Consider the following 24597-nt stretch of genomic DNA (forward strand, 5'->3'; position numbering starts at 1 on the left):
TGGGGGAGAGATAGAGGATGGGGGAGAGAGATAGAGGATGGGGGAGAGAGATAGAGGATGGGGGGATAGAGGATGGGGGGAGAGGATGGGGGGAGAGGATGGGGGGAGAGAGATAGAGGATGGGGGAGAGAGACAGATGATGGGGGAGAGAGATAAAAGATGGGGGAGAGAGATAGAGGATGGGGGGAGAGAGATAGATGATGGGGGGGGAGGAGGAGAGAGCCCGACATTGACAAATCATGGGCTCCCCTGGTGCTGCTCACCCACGGCCCCCAACCTATTCCCGGCCCTTCTCTCCCCCCCCCCTGCACAGTCCACATCCGACCCACCCACCCTGCCCCCTCTTCACCACAGCTTCAGCACTGCAATCCCCCCCCCCCTCCCCTCCCCTCACCCTCGCCGCCGCCCCGCACCTGGAACTGGTCGATGGCCTTGAGCGGCTCTGCACAGTTGGTCAGCGTCTCCTTCAGCTCGTCCCCGCTCGCAATGCCGAGCTCCTGCAGCCCCGAGAACATGGCGGCGCCTCGGCGCGCTCCCGCCGCAGGGCGCGTCACCGCCATTGTGCGCGCTCCCGCCGCAGGGCGCGTCACCGCCATTGTGCGCGCTCCCGTCACAGCGCGCGCGTCACCGCCACAGCGCGCGCGTCACCGTCACAGCGCGCGCGCCCCCGGTGCCGGCCCCCCGACACTGACCGTGATCTCCAGCCGCCGTCACGGGCCCGGCCCGGCCTGACACACATCTTGCCGCCCGCCCGGCCGGGCTGCATCCTCCCCACATTTAGCCGCCGCCGCCGCCGCCGCGCTCAGACATTGATGGACTCACTCACTGCCTCAAGATGACCTGCGAGCTGTGACCTGATCCGCTGAGACCCAATGTGTAGGAAGGAACTGCAGATACTGGAGCAACTCAGTGGGACAGGCAGCATCACTGGGGATAAGGAATGGGTGACGTTTCGTGTCGAGATCCTTCTTCCTCGTCGGCGGGGTTGATTATAATGTCAGGGTTGCTGCAGAGTGAGTGGGGGGGGGCTGTGTGTTCAGAGGGGGTGAGGTTTTAGTAGGTAAGGGGAGTGGAAAAGTTGAGATGGTTGATGTCACGCCGGCAGTTAGAAATAAAGAGGCCTAGAGAGGTTAGAAGGCCGTTTTGGGGAGTTCAAGAGGAGGGGGACCGGTGGAGACAGGAGAATACAATACAATGAACTTTCTTTTTCCGTTAGGAACTTTGGTTGCTGCACCCATACAACAAAAGAAACAATTTTACAAGACACACAACCAAACTCAATTCACACAGACATCCATCACAGTGAATCTCCCCCTCACTGTGATCGAAGGCAAAGCCTTGTCTCTCCCCTGCTCTCCATCCTCTCCCGATGTTAAAGCCCCCGAGGGCGATGGTAAGTCCCGCGGCCATTAAAGCCGCGACGGCGATGTAAGGCCCTGGTCTGGGTCTTAACGTTGGAGCCCCCGACAGGCGATGTCAAGTCCTGCGGCCGTTAAAGCCGCGCCGGGCGATGTCAGGCCCTGCTCTGGGTCGCCCTCAGCCCCGCAACGTGGGCGGGAGAAGCTGCCGCCGCGGGAGCTCCGAAAAGCGGTCTCCCAACAGGGACCCGCGAGCTCCCGATGTCACCGCCCACAGGCCTGCAGCTGGAGCCTCCGAAGCTGCGAAGTCCGGCCGCAGCTGCGTGCCACCACAGCTCCCCACGCTCTGAGGCCGGCCAGCCCCACGATGGTAAGTCCTCAGGCTATGCAGGCTCCACGACTGGAGCCCCCAGGTCGTTCCGGCTGGAGGCCGCTCCACGGTGCTAGGCCCCAACGACAACGGAGACCCGACAGGGAAAAGGTTGGGTCTCCCATGCAGGGAAGAGATTTAAAGGTCCCCCCCCCCCCCCACATATACACAGTTAAAAACAATATTTAAAAAAACACAGCAAACTACATTGAATGGCACACATTTATTTTTTAAAGGCAGACGGACTGCAGGGGCCGCTGCCATTACAGCGCCTCCCAGAATGGGTCATCACTGGGTGGTGTGGACTTCCCATAGAAAAAGGTACGGAGACGGATGCGACGGAGGAAAAGTTTTAGGTATGTCGAGGAAATAATTAGTTAAGACCAAAGTTGGACTCTTGAAGACTGAAAAAGGTGAATTTATTATGGGGAACAAGGAAATGAGTTGAACAGGTACTTTGGATCCGTCTTCACTAAGGAGGACACAAACAATCTTCCTGATGTACTAGTAGCCAGAGGGTCTGGGGTGACGGAGGAACTGAAGGAAATCCACATTAGGCAGTAAATGGTGTTGGGTAGACTGATGGGACTGAAGGCTGATAAATCCCGAGGGCCTGATGGTCTGCACCCCAGGGTACTTAAGGAAGTGGCTCTAGAAATTGTGGATGCATTGGTGATAATTTTCCAATGTTCTATAGACTCTGGATCAGTTCCTGTGGATTGGAGGGTAGCTAATGCTATCCCACTTTTTAAGAAAGGCGGGAGAAAACAGGGAATTATCGACCAGTTAGCCTGACATTGGTGGTGAGGATGCTGCTGGAGTCAATCATAAAAGATGAAATAGCGGCACATTTTGATAGCAGTAACAGGATCGGTCCAAGTCAGCATGGATTTACGAAGGGGAAATCATGCTTGACTAATCTGGAGTTTTTTTAAGATGTAACTAGGAAAATGGACAAGGGGGAGCCAGTGGATGTAGTGTACTTGGACGTTCAGAAAGCATTTGATAAGGTCCCACATAGGAGATTAGTGGGCAAAATTAGGGCACATGATATTGGGGGTAGAGTGCTGACATGGATATAAAATTGGTTCGCAGACAGGAAACAGAGAGTAGGGATTAACGGGTCCCTTTCAGAATGGCAGGCAGTGATTAGTGGGGTACCGCAAGGCTCGGTGCTGGGACCGCAGATATTTACAATATACATCAATGATTTGGATGAAGGGATTCAAAGTAACATTAGCAGATGACACAAAGCTGGGTGGCAGTGTGAACTGTGAGGAGGATGCTACGAGAATGGAGGGTGACTTGGACAGCTCGGGCGAGTGGGCAGATGCATGGCAGATGCAGTTTAATGTGGATAAATGTGAGGTTAACCACTTTGGTAGCAAAAACAGGAAGGCAGATTAATATCTAAATGGTGTCAAGTTGGGCGAAGGGGAAGTACAACGGGATCTGAGGATCCTTGTTCATCAGTCAATGAAAGTAAGCATGCAGGTACAGCAGGCAATGAAGAAAGCGAATGGCATGTTAGCTTTCATAACAAGAGGAGTTGAGTACAGGAGCAAAGAGGTCCTTCTGCAGTTGTACAGGGCCCTAGTGAGACCACACCTGGAATATAATTTGCAGTTTTGGTCTCCGGGTTTGAGGAAGGACATTCTTTCTATTGAGGGAGTGCAGCGTAGGTTTACAAGGTTAATTCCCGGGATGGCGAGACTGTCATATGCTGAGAGAATGGAGCGGCTGAGCTTGTATACTCTGGAATTTAGAAGGATGAGAGGGCATCTTATTGAAACATATAAGATTATTAAGGGTTTGGACATGCTAGAGGCAGGAAACAAGCTCCCGATGTTGGTGGAGTCCAGAACCAGGGGCCACAGTTTAAGTATAAGGAGTAAGCCATTTAGAACGGAGATGAGGAACCACTTTTTCACACAGAATTGTGTCTGTGGAATTCTCTGCCTCAGAGGGCGGTTGAGGCCGGTTCTCTGGATACTTTCAAGAGAGAGCTAGATAGGGCTCTTAAAGATAGCGGAGTCAGGGGATATGGGGAGAAGGCAGGAACGGGGTACTGATTGTGGATAATCATCCATGATCACATTGAATGGCGGTGCTGGCTCGAAGGGCCGAATGGCCTACTCCTGCACCTATTGTCTATTGATTCTTTTTACCATTAATCGGCACTAATGCAGTTTCAACAGCCAATTAACCCGCAAGCACATCCCTGTGAGAGGAAACCCATGGGGTGAATGTACAAACCTGCACGCACTACCCAAGGTCCCTGCAGTGACAACACTGAGCCATCCTGAGAATTTGAACAAACTGCTGCTTTGAAAATAAGATTCTCCTTCATCATCGTGCGCCTAGTCCAACATTAGAATATAATTATCACTCTATTGTCTTTTACACCTTCCATCTGGAACTACCTCCTGCAGCTGCTTCCTGCCACATTCCCACAAGTTATCCCAATTTCCAGTTTATTAATCACATACAAAAATGGTTTGCTTCAACTGCTGAGGCAGCACAGCTGCCACCTCACAGCGTCAGAGTCCCAGGTTCGATCCTGACCCAGGGTGCTGTTTATGTTGAGGTTGCACTTCCTCCCTGTGACAGCAGGGGTTTCTACTGGGCGCTCCGGTTTCCCCCCACATCCCAAAAATGTGCGGGTTTGTATGCTAATTGGTCTCGTAAAATTGTCTCTAGTGTGCAGGGAGTGATGAGAAAATGGAATAATGGGATGGTTGGTGTGGATTCAGTGGGCTGAAGAGCTAATTTCCATGCTGTATCTTAAAAACTAAAACTATTTCTTGTAGTTATATTCCTACAGAGTCAGAGATTGCACAAATAGAATTCCTCACACCATTTATTTTGGGCACACAACACAATGGCATCATGACAAAAGTAAAATATAATTCGTAGAGCCAAATTACAATTAAACAATTTCCTATGTTGAGCTGAATTTATATTCTGAATAAAAGGAGTTGGTGCTAGGTATCATGACACATTATAATATGAAAGAGTTCAAGAGGCATGATATGCTCACAGAGTGCATTGAAAGTTATGGAGAAACAAGGAACTGCACATAATGGTTCACAAAAATAGACACAGAGTGCTGGAATAAATCAACAGGTCTGGCAGCATCTCTGGAGAACATGGATAAGTGCATTTTGCGCCAGGACCCTTTAGAAAGATACGTTAAGACAGTGGACACCTAGTGAGAATATGCAGGATTGAAATTAGCTCTCTCTCATCCTAAATGTACCAAGTGTTTGAATTACATTGGATACCAAGAGAGGTATAATTTTGCAATTATGAGGAATGACTTATATTGCACACTTTTCTTTTGGACATATATGGGCAGAGATTTTTGTCTGTGTAGATTCTAGACCCATGTACATAGACAAAGCTAAAAAGTTATGGAGTGGGTCCAAATAACTATGAAGCAAGTAATTTCCTGCATCCTAATTCATGCAGATTCTGTCCATATGTCCACTGATAAGGTACAAATCCCAAGGCCACCTGGTCTTGCATTGGTTCCAGCTCCCGAGGTAGAAATTGCTGAAACGTATCCACTCTCTTTTCTTTGGACTTCAGAGATACACTATGGAAACAGGCCCTTCGGCCCACCGAGTCCATGCCGACCAGCGATCACCCCCGTACACTAGCACTATCCTACACACTAGAGGCAATTTACAATTTTACCAAAACCAATTAACCTATAAAACTATGTCTTTGGAGTGTGGAAGGAAACCGGAGCACCCAGAGAAAATCCACAAGATCATAGGGAAAAAACTACAAACTCCGTACAGACTGCACCCGTAGTCAGGTTTGAACCAGGGTCTCTGGTGCTGTGAGGTAGCAACTCTTATCGCTGCAACACTGTGCCACCCCACTCTCTAAATTACTTACAAAGTCTTCCATATCATTCTGTGTCTGAGCATTGCAGGCAGGCAAAACTGTATATAATCACACGCACACAGAAACAGATTGGTCCCAATAAAAACTTTATTAAATGTATACTTCGTTAAAAGCGACAAAATATTCTGAGCATCATGATTATCGGTAATGTTTTTAAACCCCTCAAGTTGAAACCCCTTCAATAGTAAGAACTAAATGAGTGTTAAGTAAGAAACTGCCTCTAGTGGGATTGTTTAAACATCAGATCATACATTTTCATTATGTCAATTCATTTTCCTTATTCAGTCAGTAAAATCTGTTGAACATAAAACTATGATATAATAGAGATCCCACTTAATTTCATACAAAAGGCCATGCCAAGAACCATTAACTACAAGCAGGCCACCAATATTTAATAGTTAAATAAGCATTCAAGCTAAATAATATGAAATAAAATTCTCTTAAATAAAAGTAATTTTCCAATAAGCCTGGCAGCATGTAGGTCATGTAACATTTGGCCTAAAAATTAAGGCACACAATTGGTAGAATGCAATAGGTTCAATACTTTAGGCCCCTAGCCAGCAATAATTCTTAGCTCTGCTCAATATCAACATATAAACTAATTGACTAAATTCACTGGCTAGATTTGCATGCATGAAAGAGCAGATGGTGTATTGGTTATATTCAACTACGCAGCAATAAGTGAAAGCGAACATCTACCCCAGTCATATATCATGAAAAATGAATAATCGTGTAGATAGCACAATTTAAATGTGTTTCTAAACTTTGGAATAAACTTCCAGGATTACTTCAGAAAGATGTAACCAGAGATTTGTGCAATATTTCCTGCGGTTTTCAATGATGATTTGCAATTTCTTTAAACATTTATTTGTCTTGCATTATTTAATTAATTGTCAGAGTAAGATAGAACTTAAAAGGCTTCCAAACCAGCTGGTCAATCTTGTAAGATAAATCTGATGATTGTTGGTTATTGCTGAACAACTATTGAAGGATCTTACGATATGAAACGGACAGTGTAATATTATTAATTGCACGTACGTACTAATTGTTTCAAATGTGTGTTTCGGTTTCAAGTACTTTGGAATAGCTAGCAGTTATTATATTTTTGTCAAGTTTTCTGGTTTTGATAAGTATGTGTCATAATTTAGAAAATGTAACATTCTCAATAAAGTTGACAACCATAAGCACTTTAAAATTATTATTTTGTGTTTCATTCGTTGTAGAGAAGTGTAATACCTTGTCATTAAGTAACAATTAGCCATTTGACCTCAATATGAAGCATCTTTCTCAGTTTGGACATCTGTCAAGAGAATCCATCTTTGAATATCATGGTGAAATGAATTGTGATTTTACATTGTTGACTGAGACGTATGTGTACACTTTCATTGCTGACTATGAAAATAAAATATTACTAATTTAAAAAAAATTGAGATAAAAAAAAAAATCAAAGCTAAATCTTTTGTAAATATTTGAAGTGCCAGAAGATAAAATAACATAATAATGGGAAGATAAGGAGGACATAGAGATAATAAGTGTTGCAGAACTTTCAAACAGATGGTACATGATTGTCAATGCTGTGAGGAAATTCCACATAGATACAAACAGAAACAATAGGTGATTCCTGAATTCCTGAACTTACTGTCAAAGAATGATCACTTTCCTACTGAGTTTCAGTGTATTCTGTTCTAACTGATGTACCAGAAAAAAAATGCATTCTAGGCTAATAAGCCACAAAATTGTTTGATTATTCATCACAGTACCAACAGCAGCCAAATTCAAATATTTCAGTAATTAAGGTATTGATGAAACTTCCTCTCCTGTTTCTTTGTCACTAGAATCCTTTTGTTGGTAGACATTAGCTTTCTCTTGGCTTGATTCATCACTTACTTCATTGAAAGCAATTACTGATGAGCTGGGTCTATTTTCTATGTGCTCGGCAGCAGAAGGACTGAGGTCACACTCATGGGAGGACTGCACCGATTCTTGGCAATTCTGGGGCAGCTCATTCTCCGTTTCTTCAGAAGGATTCGACTCGGGCACTATTTCATCCTTGCAAACCATTCCATTGGTCATGGATGTATCCTCTGCTGTATTTGGTACGGTTGTTTCAATTTTTCCTATTGTTAACAGGTCGCGAATCTCTTTCACACTATCAGGTGACTTGACTAAAGGTTCTGAAGAGCCACTGCTTCCAACCTCCTCTACCTCTGCTATTTGTTTGATATTAGTGGCCATGTCAACTTCATAAGGACGCGAAATGCCGTCATCCTGAATCATGGACACGACTTGCTTCATCCTTCTCCGTTTCTCAGACCCACTTGCTGGGTCACTGCTTTCTTCATTGGCCATCTCATTGTTCCAGTTGATATTTTGGGCTTCTCCGAGAAGGAGCAGGTTGGGGTCGCTGCCGTACATGACAATGCTGTCTCTGAAGAGGTTGTGTTTTCTTTGCACGGCTGCTTCCTTCACAGCTAGGAATTGTGTATTAAAAAAAGTATGACATTATCATTACTATAATCAAAAGCTCAGGAATATGCTGTTCCCACCTCATATTTCGATTGGGCAGTTTACACCACAGCGGTATGAACATTGACTTCTCCAATTTCAGATAGTCCTTGCTTTCTCCCTCCTTCCCCTCCCCCTTCCCAGCTCTCCCACACGCCTACTGTCTCCGCCTCTTCCTCTCTTTATCCTGCCCCTCCCCGACATCAGTCTGAAGAAGGTCCTCGACCCGAAACGTCGTCTATTCCTTCTCTCCATAGATGCTGCCTCACTCGTTGAGTTTCTCCAGCATTTTTGTCTACCTAGGATAATCAATGTGTATAATGATTTGGATAATGCTTAGGATAATGCTTTGTGTATAAAAGGATTCAAATTCCAAGGAGCAAATATCACTAACGACTTTTCCGGGACCACCCATATTGAAGCAATGACCCCAGACTATCCTTGACTGGACTTTGCTGGATTTACCATGCACTAAACGTTATTCCCTTATCATGTTTATATACACTGTAAATGGTTTGATGGTAATCTTTCTGCTGACTGGCTAGCACGCAATAAAACCTTTACACTGCACCTAATAAACAATATATTGCACCGCATGACAATAAATTAAATTGAACTGAGACTGAAAGGATGTTCAGTTCAATGTCTACTGAAAAAATGTTCAGAATGCTGTAGACAACATTGGATACAAACTACAAACATGCCAAACTACAAATGTGTGCTGGTCCTATACTTCCATTTGGAAGAGAACGGGCTAATTAAGGCTGGTCAGCAAGATTTTGTCCACAGCAGGTCATATCTTATGAACGCAATTGCATTTTTTTGTGGAGGTGACAAAGGTAATCTCTGAGGGTAGGGCTGTGGATATTGATAAGGATTTTGATAAGTTTATACGGTTGATTGACATAATTAAGATGCATGAAATCCAATGTGACTTGGTCGTTTGGTTTCAGAACTGGCTTACTCGGGGAATAGATTGGGTGAATGCATTGTTTTATCCCCAGGGTAAGGGGATTAAGAACTAGAAGGCATCGGTTTAAGAAGAGAGGGGAAAGATTTAACAGGAACATCAGGGGCAACTTTTCCCACACAGAGGGCTGTGGGTATATGAACTGATTTACCAGAGGAGGTAGTTGAGGTAGGTACAATAAGAACATATAAAATAAATGTGGACAAGTATATGGACGAAGATAGATATACAGCACAGAAGCAGGCCTTTCCACCCAGGGGTGCTAGCTCAAAGGGCCGAATGGCCTCCTCCTGCACCTATTTTCTGTTTCATTTTCTATGTATCCATGCTGACCAAGTACCTACCTACGCTAATCCTATTTTCCTACATTTGTCTACATATCCCTCTTTCCCTATCTTCTTCATACACCTGTTCAAAATCCTTTTTAAATGCAGCGACTGCACCCGTCCCAGCACCTCCTCTGGCAGCTTGTTCCATATATCCACCACCCTTGGTGTTAAAACCTGCTCTTTATAATTTTATATGTTTCAATAAGATCCCCTCTCGTCCTTCTAAACTCCAGCGTATACAAGCCCAGCGCTCCATTCTCTCAGCACATGACGGTCCCACCATCCCGGGAATTAAACTTGTAAACCTACGCTGCACTTCCTCAATAGCAAGAATGTCCTTCCTCAAATTAGGGGACCCAAACTGCACACAATACTCCAGGTGTGATCTCATTGGGGCCCTGAAAGACATTCTTACTATTGAGGGAGTGCAGTGTAGGTTTTCAAGGTTAATTCCCGGGATGGCGGGACTGTCATATGCTGAGAGAATGGAGCGGCTGGGCTTGTATACGCTGGAGTTTATAAGGACGAGAGGGGATCTTATTGAAACATATAAAATTATTAAGGGTTTGGACACGCTACAGGCAGGAAACGTTCCCGATGTTGGGGAGTCCAGAACCAGGGGCCACAGTTTAAGAATAAGGGGTAAGCCATTTAGAACGTAGATGAGGAAACTATTTTTCACATAGAGAGTGGGAGTCTGTAGAATTCTCTGCCTCAGAGGGCAGTGGAGGCTGGTTCTCTGGATACTTTCAAGAGAGAGCTAGATAGGGCTCTTAAAGATAGCGGAGTCAGGGGATATGGGGAGAAGGCAGGAACGGGATACTGATTGGGGATGATCAGTCATGATCACATTGAATGGCGGTGCTGATTCGAAGGACTGAATGGCCTACTCCTGCACCTATTGTCTATTATCTAATGTCTATACGCTCAATAAGATACTGCCCCTTATGCCAAGCACTCAATCCTCATTTTTGATTGTGAAAAAATCATTGGGATTATGAAAATGTACATTATAAATGGAAGTTAATTACTGGTTTTGAAATGTACTTGGTCATTTCAGTTTCCTTCAGACTTCACACTTTAGAGGTACAGCACGGAACCAGGCCCTTCAACCCACCGAGTCCACGTCAACCAGCGATCACCGCATACACTAGCACTATCCTACGCACTAGGGACAATTTACAGAAGCCAATTAAGCCACCTTCTTGGTGTGTGGGAGGAACCGGAGCACCCGGAGAAAACCCAGGTGATCACGGGAGAATATACTAATTCCTTACAGACAGCGCCCGTAGTCAGGATCGAACCCGGTTCTCTGGCGCTGGAGGGCAGCAGCTCTACTGCTGTGCCACAGTGCTGTCTCTCAAATCCTTTTGTTTTATAAAATCTTGGAAGGAAATATTTTGGCAATATTTTAAAATTTGCCAAACACACCGAAGCTCTCCTGAGCAGGAGATTTTCTGAACTCATTGAAGTTGGCAGCTTGGTATTACATTCCCAATCATTGAAAGTTAATTGTTGCTTCCATTCTTCGCTAAGTTTGCTGTGAAAAATGTGTCAGCAGTGGAACTGAATCTCTACCTTTTGAGGTCTGTGCTGAAATATAATTTTAAAGATAAATGAACTGTGAGGGGCACTGATGAAAGTGCCAATAGATTGTGATTATCTTGCAAAACAAACATCCAGTAAAGTTAGAGGGTGGTAGAGGACTTTAGAACATCAACGCTCTGCTCATACTTAAAGCTAGTCAAAATAATACATTATATATTTCCTTAAGATGAGTCTTACCCAGCATTATGTCTTTGCAGACAGATTGGAGCACCACCTCTTCAAAAATATTATCAACAAGAATAAATTTGGAAAAATCTTCAAAGATGAATTCTTGAAATTTAGGTAGGGTCTGTGGGAATGAAAGAAACATTAATTTTACACAGAAAATATGGAGCTCTTGGTTTGAACTTAATTATATCTGCCATTTTAGGAAGAATCATAAATGAACGCACATGGGTCCATGGTTATTTGGTAGATTAAATGCAAAAATTGGCTTGTGGTAGATTAAATGCAAAAAAGAAGACACGTGTGGAGGGAGGGCAAGTGTGGAGGGGTTTCTCTGAGTGGAGGTTTATGGCTTGTGGTGTTCTGCAGAGATCAGTGCTGGGATGTCTATTGACTGTGATAGATGAAACTATCCGAGGATATATCCACATATATCTGAGGACACTGTGGGAAGCTATAGAGGAAATTGCAGGAGCCCTCGCTGAGATTTATGAGTCGTCATTTAATACAGGCGGTGTGCTAGAAGATGGGAGGGAGGCAAATGTTGTTCCTCTCTTCAAGAAGGGCTGCAGGGAAAAGGTTGGGAACTACAGGCCATTGAGCTTAACATCTGTGGTCAGAAATTTACCAGAGTATTTTGAGGGATAGGATATACATGCACTTAGATGGACAAGATCTGATGAGGGATAGTTAATGTGGTTTTGTACGTGGGAGGTTGTGTCTCACGAATCTGATTGTATTTTTGAGAAAGTGACCAAAAATGTCGAAGAAATCAAATCTGTAGACATTGTATACATGGATTTCAGTAAGGTATTTGACAATGGTTGGTTACTCTGGAAGGTTAGATCCCATGGGATTCAAGGAGAGGTAGCTGAATGGATAGAAAATTGGCTTCATGGAAGGAAGCAGAGGGTGATGGTGGAAGGTTGCTTTTCGGAATGGAGGCCAGTGACTAGTGATGTGACTCAGGGTTCGGTGCTGGGCCCGTTACTGTTTCTCATCTATATCAATGAATTGGTTGAAAAAGTACATGGACTGGTAAGCAAGTTTGCAGATGACACAAAAATGGGTGGTATTGTACATAGTGAAGATGGTTGTCAGAAATTGCAGCAGGATCTTGATTGGGCAGGTGGGCTGAGGAATGATTTATGGAATTTAATACAGAAGAATGTGAGGTGTTGCATTTTGCCCAGAGTAGGCAAATCAAGAACCAGAGGACATAGGTTGAAGGTGAGGGGGGGGTGGGGGGAATGATTTAAAAGTAACTTGAGCAGTAACTTTGTCACACAAAGGGTGGTAGGTGAACGGAACGAGCTGTTGGAGGAGGTAGTTGAGGCAGGTACTATTGCAATGTTTAAGAAACATTTACACAGGTATATGGATAGGTTTAGAAAGATATGGGGCAAACACAGGCAGGTGGGACAAGTGTAGATGCTGGCTGGTGTGGGCAAGTTAGGCCGGGGGGTCTGTTTCCACACTGTAAGACTCTATGACTCTATCTATAACTTGGACTAAAATGTAGGGTGGTTGATTAATAAGTTTGCAGACAACAAAAACATTGGCACAGTTGTGGACAGTGAAAATGGATTTGAAATGACAGTAGGATATAGATCAGTTGGACGTAGAGGTTGGACAAAATTAGTTTGTTATAGCCGGTGTATTAGAGGCAGATGGGAATTCTGAAATAGTTCATAATATTATAAGAGGCAATACATAAAGTAGATCGTCAGTCTTTTCACCAGGGTGGAAATGTTAAATGCTTGAGGGCATTGCTCTTAAGGTGAGGAAGGGAAAGTTTAAATGAGATGTGTTGGACGTTTTCTTTTAAGCTTGGTAAGTACTTGGAACAAGCAGCTGGGGGAGGTGGTAACATTTCCCATGTAGGGAATAGAAGAATATGAACAAATAAAAGACACAAAGTGCTGGAATAGCATAGCTGGTCAGAGAGCAACCCAGGAGAACATGGACAGGTGATGTTTCGGGTCAGGACTCTTCTTCTGCGGATCTCCATTGGTCAAGGACCTCCATCCTGAATATAATCCTTCCCCCACAACCGTCTGACTTCTATCATAGCCTGCTTTGAAATTCAAGCCCAAGCAGGATGGAGGCTGCAGAAAGTTGTGGAACATTGCACAATCCATCACAGGTACTGACTGGCCCACCATCGAAGGGATTGACATGATGCACTGCCTCAAGAAGGCAGCCAATATCATCAAAGACTCACACCACCTTGGCCACGCTGTCATCTCATTGATCCCATCGGGAAGATGGGCTGGGAACCTGAACAATGCTGCCTCCAGGTACAAGAACATCATCTTGTCATCAACCACCTGCACAATACCAACCACACCCCCTCACAACAGAACCATTCCAGACTTTGCACAACTGTGTATGCTCCACGTACTTTGGTTTTTCCACTATCTTAGTTATAATAACAGATAATTGATTGTATTTTTATTTTATTGATGTGGTATCTAATATGCCTATAAATCTGTAGCAGGTAGACTGGAGGGTGGTGAATGTTGTACCTTTACTTAAGAATGGCTGTAAAGAAAAAAAATGAGAATTCTAAACTACAGAGTATGCTGAACATCTGTGGTAGGTAAATTACAAGAGATGTGAGTTACAAGATAGCGATGCATTTCCAAAGACAAGAGTTGATTAGGGATAGTTAGCATGGCTTTGTGTATGCGAGATCATGTCTCACAAATATAATTGAGTCACAGCGATGCAGATTAGAAACAGGCCCATCAGCCCAACTTAAACATGTCCACCAAGATGCTCCATCTACACTAATCCCACTACCCTGTGTTTGTCGCATAGACCACTAAACATTTCCTATTCATGTACCTGTCCAAACATCTTTTAAATGTTGTTATAGTACCTGCCTCAACTACCTCTTCTGGCAGCTAGTTCCATATACCCACCACCCTCTGTAAAAAAGTTTCCCCTCAGGTTCCTATGAAATCTTTCCCCTCTCACCTAAAACCTACTGTATGTTCTCTGGTTCTTGATTCCCTTAATAGGGGTAAATGACTGTGCATATTCCCCTCATGATCTTATAAACCTCTATAAGATCACCCCTCATCTTCCTGCACTCGAAGGAATATAGACCTAGCCTGCCCAACCTCTCCCTATAGCTCAGGCCGTCAAGCCTACAACCTCCTTGTAAATCTTCTCTACACTCTTTCCAGCTGAATAACATTCATCCTTTAGCAGGGTGAACAAAACTAACACAATACTCCAAATACAGCCTCACCAACGTCTTGTATGACTTTGGACTTTACTTTTGACTTTAGAGCAGGGGTCGGCAACCTACGCCCCCCCCCAGGCCAAATGCGGCCCGTAACCCAAAATCATCCGGCCCACATGCGTATTTTTTCCCCGTAATTATCCGGCCCGCAGACTTCCGTCATTCCCAGTACCTCCCGGGCCCGTGGCCACGGCGCCCAGGCACGTTGACGCAAGGACGTAAGGAGGCCTGCGCTGGCAGCCGCAATGGCGGAACCACCGAGCAGCGCCGAGCGTGGCCGAGCTCTGGCTGTACTGCATCCTGCATAAAGCACCTTCTGTGTCTAGGCTTCACTGTCGGGATCGGGGTTGTCAATAGGCCGGGGACGAGTGACTGAGTATTTGAGCTACCGCCTTCAGGACAGAGCCAAGGCAATGGTCCGTGCGTACGTCATGTTCATGAGCGCCCGTAACTAGGGGCCAGTGCTCAGGGTGGCGTCCTCGAATGGGCGGGATCCATGTGGACACGTGATAGATGTGGCCCGCCATCCGCTCACAGACATGTGTCCTGGCCCCTAAGCAGAACAAGGTTGCCGACCCCTGCTTTAGAGATACAGCGTGGAAATAGGCCATTCGGTCCACCGAGTCTGCACTGACCACTACTGTGAGACCACGTTTAGAATATTGTGTTCAGTTCTGGGCACCATGTTATATGAAAGATATTGACAAGCATGAAAGAGAAAATGTACGAGGCTGGGTCTCTATTCCTTGGAGCACCGGAGGATGAGGGATGATCTTATAGAGGTGTACAAAATGATGAGAGGAATAGATCTGGTAGATGCACAGAGTCCCTTGCCCAGAGTGCGGAAATCGAGAACCAGAGGACATAGGCTCAAGTGAAGGGGAAAATATTTAATAAGAATCCGAGGGGTAACTGTCTCACTCAAAGGGTGGTGGGTGTATGGAACAAGTTGCCAGAGGAGGAAGTCGGGGCTGGGATTATCCCATTGTTTAAGAAACAGTTACACAGGTACATGGATAGGACTGGTTTGGATGGATATGGACCAAGCGCAGGCAGGTGGGACCAGTATAGCTGGGACTTGTTGGCCAGTGTGGGCGTTGGACTGAAGGGCCTGTTTCCCCACTGTATTACTCTATGACCAGCAATCAGACTGTACACTATCCTACACACTAGGGACGATTTAAAGCCAATTAGCCTACAAACCTGTATAAATTTGGAGAGTGGGAGTAAACCAGAGCACCCAGAGAAAATCCACGCAGTCACAATGCAAACGTACTAACTCCATACAGACAGTATCCATACAGACATGCAGAGTCAGGATCGAAAGTCTCTTGTGCGGTAAGGCAGCAACTTTACTGCTGTGCCACTCGGCTACCCTTTTTTCAAAAGTTGACTGTAACATAACATCGCAACTTGAATACTCAACACCCTGACTGATGAAGGCCAATGTACCAAAAGACATCTTGACCACCTGTGGCACCACTGTCAAGGACCGTTAGACTTGCACTCCTACATCCCTCTGCTCCACAACATTCCCCAGGCCCTGCATGGTGTCAGTCCTGTGCTGGTTTGACTTCCCAAAATGAAGCAATGATTTGGATAAGCAGGCACGCGGCATGTTCAGCAAGTTTGCAAATGACACGCAGATAGGTAACATTTGCAGAAGGATATTAACAATTCCAACAGGAACAGGATCAGCTGGATAAGTTATCCTGGAGAAAACCCATGCCGGTCCCGGGGAACATGTATAAACTCCATACAGACAGCTGGGGCTATAAGGCAGCAACTCTACTGCTGTGCCACCGGATAGATAATTGCAGGGATAGGTAAAGTGAGCACACTCATCCATTGCCCCGAGTTAGGGGATTACGAATTAGAAGACATAAGGTGAACGGAAAAAAAATTGTAGAAACATGGAGGGCAACTTTTTCCACACAGAGTGGTACATTTATGGAACGTGCTGCCAGAAATGATTGCCACTGGCACAATCACAACTTTTAAAGTTATTTGGACAGGTACATGGATAGAGAGATTTAGAGGGATATGGACCTACTGCACGCTAGTGGTACTAGCTTAGACGGGCATCCTGGTTGTTTGAGTTGGGTAAAGGGTCTGTTTCCATGTTGTATGACTTTGAGAAAGAATTTCATTATTCCGATTCATATCTGGTGCATATGACAAATAAGCATACGTAATGCAAAATAATGCCTTCCGAGTTAAAAAATTTCCTCAGGCTCCTCTGTTCCAAATATACACTTCACTGTGAGAGAGACATCATACACCACTTTAGTGCAGTTAAGGGCCTCACCGTGTTAACAGATGCAGAGAGGTTCTTCAGCAGGTATGGAATTGTGATCTGGAGCAATGCTTCTCGGAAAAACTTTTTTCTGACAGTACTGCTGTCGTAGTCATATTTCTAGGAAAAACAATGCATTTCGTCAGTGAAGATTTTATCAAGACATCCAAGATTGCAAATATGTAATATAAAATTACAGAACTTCAGTTGACATCTTGAATACGGTATGTTTTTTATCGTTATCAATTTACCCTGACCATCAAAAATGTAACAAAAAGAAAAGAAAGCCAGACGAACAAAAGAAATGAAATAATTAGTTAGATGTTAGTTGGGAGTTAGATATGGCCCTTGTGGCTAAAGGGATCAGGGGGTATGGAGAGAAGGCAGGTACAGAATACTGAGTTGGATGATCAGCCATGATCATATTGAATGGCGGTGCAGGCTCGAAGGGCCGAATGGCCTACTCCTGCACCTATTTTCTATGTTTCTATGTAATTACAGATGCTATAATTCTGATATAAAATTAGAAAATACTGTATTCGCAAAGATCAGTCAGCATCTGTAGGGAGAGAAAAACAGTTAATGTTTCAGGTCCAGGACTCTTCATTAGAATGAGGGAAAAGAGGAAACAATTTAATTTTCAAAAATTACAATGACAATTTTCAGAAAATTGAATGGCAACACAATTAGATTAGACAATTAGAGATATGGTATGCTTACTTTCATATGTTGGGGCATTGAGTATAAGAGTCAGGAAAACATGATGCAACTTTATAGGGATCAGGTTAGGCTGCATTTGGAGTATTGTGTTCAGTTATGACCACCCCATTACAGGAAGGATAGGAGGCTTTGGAAAGTATTTAGTGGAGGTTTACCAGAATGATGCCTGGATTGGGGATTATTAGCTACACATAGAGGTTGAACAGACTTGCATTGGGTTTTTTGGAATGCCAGAGATTGCAAGGTGACTTGATAGTAGTATATACAATTATGAGAGACACTGACAGGGTAGACAGTCAGAATCTTTTCTCAGGATGAAAAAATCAAATACTAGCTTTAAAGTGAGAGGAGCAAAATTTAAAGAAATGTGCGGAGTGATTTTTTTTTAAGGCAGAGGATGGTAAGTTCATAGAACGTGCTGCCAGGGCTGGTGGTTGAAGTAGATGCATGTGCATTTAATAGATTGTTGTACAGGTAGAAACAAAGAATTACAGATGCTGGTTCATTCACAAAGGGCCACAAAGTGGTGGAGTAACACAGCAGATCAGGCAGCATTCCTGAAGAACATGGATAGATGATGTTTCGGGTCGGGGCCCTACTGCAGAGCAAAGATCCAATAGGATTTTTGCTGCAGACTGATTGTAGGGAGAGAAGAAAGCTGGAAAAGGGTGGAGGCAGAAACGGTGTGGCAGGTAATAGGTTGACACAGGATAGGGGTGGGGGGGAGCAGCTTGCTGGAACAAAGGCCAAAGATAAGAAAGGAAGAAAGGTGTGAGACAGGTTGGAAGAGTTGGGGTTTGTAAAGCCAGAGAGAAAATTGGAAGGGTGGGGGGATGGGGTTTGGAGGGGAGAAATAGGTGGGAGTCTAGGTGTGACTCAGGGAAGGAAAAGGAGGAGGGGGAATAGGAGTGGGGGTGTTATGTTACCTAACATTGGAGAATTCAAGGGGACCCAGTAGTGCTTCCAGGTGACTCCTCTAACCTCATCTACTGCATCCAGTGTTCTCAATGTGGCCTCCTGTACATGGGCAAGACCAAACGTATTCTTAGTGACCACTTTCTTGGACACTTGCACCTGCACCAAGGCCTACTGGATCTTCCAGTTGCTAACCATTTCAACTCCCCTTCCCATTCCCACACTGACTTTTCTGTCCTAGACCTCCTCCATTGCCAGATTGAGGCCACAAGCAAACTGGAGAAACAGCATCTCATATTCTGCTTGGGTAGCTTATGTATGAACATACATGAAGTATGAACATTGAATTCTCCAATTTTAGGTAATCTCTCATAACCTCCCTCCCCCCCCTCCCTCTCTTTCTTTCCTCTGATGAATCGATCTAATGAAACATTTTTCTACTTCATCTGTGAAGTTAATTCATACCCACATAAGGAAATCAGAAGGCCAGTCCACAAAGTACCAGGTGAACTCAACAGGACCTGCTGACATCCTCCAGTACTTTATTGTTTAATTCAAGATTCCAGTATCTGCGGTTTATTTTGTCTTAATAAAATCCTGTTCAGCTACAGGAAGAAATCCCTATTTTTAAACTCTACCCCTCTTGACATCAAAATGCCATTTGCTTTCCTTAAACTACTTCTTTTCATTTGGTTCCTTGCACAAGACACCAAGATTGTGCTGGCACAAAGTGAGGGGCGAGGAAAGTGTCTCGGTTACAAGGACAGACTGGACAGGCCAGGTTTGTATTCTTTGGAGTGGACAAGACTGCAGATGGATGTGGAGAACTGAGTAGGGCACAAAATTATGAGGGGTAGAATTATCAGGAGAGATTGCATACGTGGGTACAAGGAACAGCAGATGCTATATTGATTTTATTTATGTTGTATCTAATGTGCCTGTAAAGCTACAGCATGTAGACTGGAGTGTGTTAAATGTTGTGCCTTTATATAAGAGCTGTTGCAAAGAATAACCTGGGAATTATAAACAACGTAGTACGCTGAACATCTGTGGAAGGTAAATTACCAAAGATCCAAGGGACAAGATATGCATGTATTTACAAGGACAAGGACTGATTTGGTGTGCAGGAAGGAACTGCAGATGCTGGTTTACACCTAAGAGAGACACAAAATGCTGAAGTAATTCAACGGGTCAGGCAGCATCTCGGGTTGATTAGGTATAGTCAGCTTGACTTTGTGTGTTCAGTCATGTCCAAGAAGATCAAATAAGCCAGAGTGGTAGACGTAGTCTACATGGACTTCAGCAAGGTCTTTCATCAGTTTCTACTTGGGAGGTTGCTCTGAAAGGTTTGATTGCATGGGATCGAATGGTCTCGGCCCAAAATTCTGTTTGTCAATTTCCTCCACAGATGCTGCCTGAGCCACTGACCTGATCCAGCACTTTGTGTTTTGCTGAATATATTCCACCACAGCAGTTTCTGGTCCCTCCATTCAATTGGATATAAATTTGGCTTAATGGTAGGAAGTACAGGATGATTGAGGAAGGTTGTTTTTCAGACTGGTAACTAATGGTTTGCCTCAGGAGTCAGTGAGGCTCAACCACTGCTGTTGGTCATCTGCTTCAATAATTTGGATGAGAATGTACAAGGCATGTTCAGTAAGTTTACACATGACACTCGACAGGTAGACAGAGAAGAAGGTTATCAAGAATGTCAGCATGATCTTGATCAGCACCGTAACGGGCTGATGAATTTCAAATCAACTTTAATTCAGATACGTGTGAGGTGTTTATAGGTAATACCCTCTAGCCCAGGCAGCATTCTGTTAAACATCTGCACCCTCTCCAAAGCCTCTACATTCTTACTGTAATAGGATGACCAGAACTTCACACTCGTAATACTCCAAATGGAGTCCAAGCAAAGTGCAATACAGCTGGAACATGATTTCCTGCCTCCTGATGTCAACCGATGAAGGCAAGCACATCAATGTCTTCTTTACTACTCTATCTACATGTGTTGCCACTTTCAGGAAGCTATGGACTAGGACCCCAAGATCCCTCTGTACATCAACGCTGTTAAGGGTCTTGTCATTAACTGTACCCTCTCCCCTCACATTGGACCTCCCAAAGTGCAATACTTCACGCTTGCTCGAATTAAACTCCATTTGCCATTTCTTTGTTTATTTCTGTAGCTAATTACATCTTGCTGTATACTTTCACAACTTTCCTTACTGTTCGCAACACCACTAATTCTGGTGTTGTCAATAAACTTACTAACCAGCCCATCTACATCTACTGAGGACCAAGTACAGATTCCTGCGGAACTCCACTTGTCAGAGACTTCCAGCCAAAATAACACCTTTCCACTACAACCTTCTATGTTCCATGAATAAGCCAGTTCACAATGCAAACGACAAAAGAAACCCTGTGTCTTTATCTTCTGGGTCAGCCTATCAAATGTCTTACTAAAATCAAAGTACGCAACTTCCACTGCCCTACCCTCATTGATGAACTTTGCCTCAAAACATTGTCAAGCAACACATGACCTGCCGTGGACAAAGCCATGCTGACTATGCCTAATTAGCCTGTTCTCTTTCAGATGCGAATAAATCCTACTCCGAGGAATCTTCTCCAATAACTTCCCCATCACTGACATGAGGCTCACCAGTCTATAATTTCCTGCATTATCTCTACTTCACATCTTAAGCAAAGGAGCAACATTGGCTACTCTCCAGTGCTCCGTCACCTCATCTGCAGCAAGTGAAGGTCCAAAGATCATCATGGCCCCTGCAATCTCCTCTGTTGCTTCTCTTAATAACTTAAGATAGATTCCATAATGTCTTGGGGAATTTATCCATCTTAATGCTCGATGAGACCCCAACATCACCACCTTCATTATCGCAAACTGCCAATAGCATAATTGCATAATTGTCTTCCCCACACTAATCTCACTGCCATCTATGTCTGAATATAGATGCAAAGTACTCGTTTAGCTACATCCTCTGACTGCAGGTATAAATTCCCTACCCTCTCCTTGAGCAGCCCTGCCTTCTCCTTGATTACCCTATTGTTTTTAATTTCTATGAAGATTTCTCCTGATACCAGCAATTATTTACAATAAAGATTCTTCCTGTGAAGAGTCATCAATAGCATGATAGAACTCATGCTCACATTCTCCTCACGGACACATTTTCTCACCTTCAACACTCTCTCTTGAATGCGTTGGATTGTCTGGCATATTTGACCCTTCTCAGAGGAGTTACCAAGACTTTGGTGTAGAAGTTGCTCAAATGTATACACCGTGTTATCCAAAATCTAAGGGAGGAATAAGATAGCATTAACAATGCTGAAATTAGGTATTTCCCATTCGCACCACAAATCAAAGCCAAACTCTCTCCCCCAGCCTCAGACCCCAATCACTCTCTGAACATCACAGAAAAGGGTAAATAACATTTTAGGGGATTTTATACAAGAGATTGGGGGCAACAGAAGAAATAATTAAAAGACAATAATCCTTAAAATAACAAGAAAGCCAATTTAAAGTTGCACTGGAGATGCTTGTAGAGATTGTATAAACCTTTTTCATTAAGATAAAGAAAGCTAGTTATCAACTTTAGATCGTGGGCCGAGATGCTTTTTCGTTTCGTTTTGTGACCCAAATCAAGTATCTACCTGTATTTATAACATATTGTGTAAAAATATTATAGAAATCAAACCTGAAACCCATCAAGAACAAAACCTGCACATATTTATAAAAATATGAGAAAAACCTCCAATTTTCTGAGTAGTAATTGTCCAATCAAAGCATGTTTGACATTGAGTCGGATGCCAATTAGCTAGGCAGCGAGCCCTCTGGGATCATGGCTGCCTCCTAATAACATCATAACAATAGCAAGGTTTCGAAAGAATAAAGGTAATGCTAATCACTTGCTGATAATTTTGTTTTACAACTGATTTATCTTTGTAAAGTTGTGATGTTGTGAACTGTGAAATAAAAATGATAAATACAAATGTAGAGGTAGGGTTAGGATTAGGGTCAGGGTTAGGCACTGGCACTTTCCTCTCAGTGGAAGAGGGTTTGGGTTAGGGTTAGGGCAGGGGTCGGCAACCTACGGCCCAGGCAAGGGAACAGCTCCGATGTTAAGTCTGCGCCCTGCGGTGGGGCTCACAACAGTCTGAGGAGGTCTCCAGCTTCATCGATGGAATGCCGCGGATTGCCCGGAGAAGGCGATGCAAAAATTAATCGCATCTCCGGCAAGGTAAGAACCTGAAAAAAAGTTTCCCCCGATCCCCTCCCCCTCCCCCCACGCAAGACAAACCAGAGAACATTAAAACAAACTTTTAACAAACACAAATTTTTTTAAAAAGATGTAAAAACGAACAGACTGCTGGCGGAGCTGCCACCGTACGGCGCCCCTGAGCACAAGAGGGCGCTGTTACTTTTTCTAATTAGCTTAATTAATTACTGCTCTCCCACCATTCCCCACTTCCACACCGTTCACCACACAAGAATACTGGATTGGTTTATTTTCAGGTACAAACGGTTCATCTTATAGCAGTTATTTCTTCCCTCGAAACAGTCTTGTCAATGCAGAAATCTAAAGCCTACCTCCTGCACCATCTCTTCAGCCGCATAATCATTTGACTTGCCCTGTCTGAGAGGCTTGGGTAGGTAGGGCTGGCAGTCTGAACCTATTTCCAAGCATGGAAATGTCAAATATGAGAGAACATAGATTTAAGGTGAGAGGAGCAAAGTCTACAGGAGATGTGCCGGGAAGTATTTTTTTTTACAGAAGGTAGTGATAATAGACAATAGGTGCAGAGTAGGTCATTCAGCCCTTCGAGCCAGCACCGCCTTTCAATGTGATCATGGCTGATCATCCCCAATCAGTACCCCGTTCCTGTCTTTTCCCCATATCCCCTGACTCCGCTATCTTTAAGAGCCCTATCCAGCTCTCTCTTGAGAGCATCCAGAGAACCTGCCTCCACCGCCCTCTGAGGCAGAGAATTCCACACACTCACAACTCTCTGTGAGAAAAAGTGTTTCCTCGTCTCCGTTCTAAATGGCTTACTCCTTATTCTTAAACTGTGGCCCCTGGTTCTGGATTCCCCCAACACCGGCGTGTCCAAACCCTTAACAATCTTATATGTTTCAATAAGATCCCCTCTCATCCTTCTAAACTCCAGAGTGTACAAGCCCAGCTGCTTCATTCTCTCAGTTTAACTGATTAACTGGAATGTGCTGCTGAGGGTGGTGGTGGAGGCAGATAGTGACATTTAAGAGACCTTTGAATAAGCACATGGATATCCTGAAATGGGAGGGAGGGGAGCCTGAGGTTGTGGTACATATAGGTACCAACGACATAGGTAGAAAAAGAGAAGTGGTACTGAAAGGAGAATTTAGGGAGTTAGGTAGAGAGTTAAGGAGAAGGACTGCAAAGGTAACAATCTCAGGGTTACTGCCTGTGCCACGCGACAGTGAGAGTAGGAATGGAGCGAGGTGGAGGTTAAATGCGTGGCTGAGGGACTGGTGCAGTGGGTATGGATTCAAGTTTCTGGATCATTGGGACCTCTTTTGGGGAAGGTGCGACCTGTACAGAAAGGACGGGTTGCACTTGAACTCGAGGGGGACCAATATCCTGGCGGGGAGATTTGCAAAGGCTACTGGGGAGACTTTAAACTAGAACGGTTGGGGGGAGGGACTCAAATAGGGAAAGCTAGCAGTCAGTGTGTGAGGCAGGAGGCAGAGAAGGGTAGCACTCTGACCCAAAATGTAGGGGAGAAAGAAGAAAAAGACAATAAACAGAGAATAAGAGAGGGTGGGTTTCTTAAATGTGTATATTTTAATGCTAGGAGCATTGTAAGAAAGGTGGATGAATTTAGAGCCTGGATTGACACCTGGAAGTATGATGTTGTGGCGATCAGTGAAACATGGTTGCAGGAGGGCTGTGATTGGAAACTAAATATTCTAGGATTTCGTTGCTTCAGGAGTGATAGAATTGGAGGGGCAAGAGGTGGAGGTGTTGCATTGCTTATCAGGGAGATATTACAGCAGTGCTTTGGCAGGATAGATTAGAGGGCTCGTCTAGGGAGGCTATTTGGGTGGAACTGAGAAATGGGAATGGGGTAGCAACACTTATAGGGGTGTATTATAGACCGCCAAATGGGGAGCCACAATTGGAAGAGCAAATATGTA

General features: G+C 44.3%; 2 protein-coding genes across 2 annotated transcripts in view; both read right to left on the bottom strand.

The window, feature by feature from the left end:
• Nucleotides 1–568, bottom strand: part of nelfb (negative elongation factor complex member B) — a 32469-nt gene extending 31901 nt beyond the window's left edge. Inside the window, exon 1 of the mRNA XM_033048770.1 lies at nucleotides 414–568. Coding sequence (XP_032904661.1) covers nucleotides 414–560 — 147 coding nt within the window. The 5' untranslated portion in view covers nucleotides 561–568. The remainder of the gene's footprint in view (nucleotides 1–413) is intronic.
• Nucleotides 569–5712: 5144 nt separating this feature from the next.
• The window catches only part of niban2 (niban apoptosis regulator 2), a 187633-nt gene continuing 168748 nt past the window's right edge, over nucleotides 5713–24597 (bottom strand). Inside the window, exons 11-14 of the mRNA XM_033048769.1 lie at nucleotides 21600–21716; nucleotides 16782–16889; nucleotides 11233–11344; nucleotides 5713–8114 (exon numbers count right to left, since the gene is read on the bottom strand). Coding sequence (XP_032904660.1) covers nucleotides 7435–8114; nucleotides 11233–11344; nucleotides 16782–16889; nucleotides 21600–21716 — 1017 coding nt within the window. The 3' untranslated portion in view covers nucleotides 5713–7434. The remainder of the gene's footprint in view (nucleotides 8115–11232; nucleotides 11345–16781; nucleotides 16890–21599; nucleotides 21717–24597) is intronic.

This window comes from Amblyraja radiata, chromosome 32 (genome assembly GCF_010909765.2).
Source record: "Amblyraja radiata isolate CabotCenter1 chromosome 32, sAmbRad1.1.pri, whole genome shotgun sequence".
NCBI lineage: Eukaryota > Metazoa > Chordata > Chondrichthyes > Rajiformes > Rajidae > Amblyraja > Amblyraja radiata.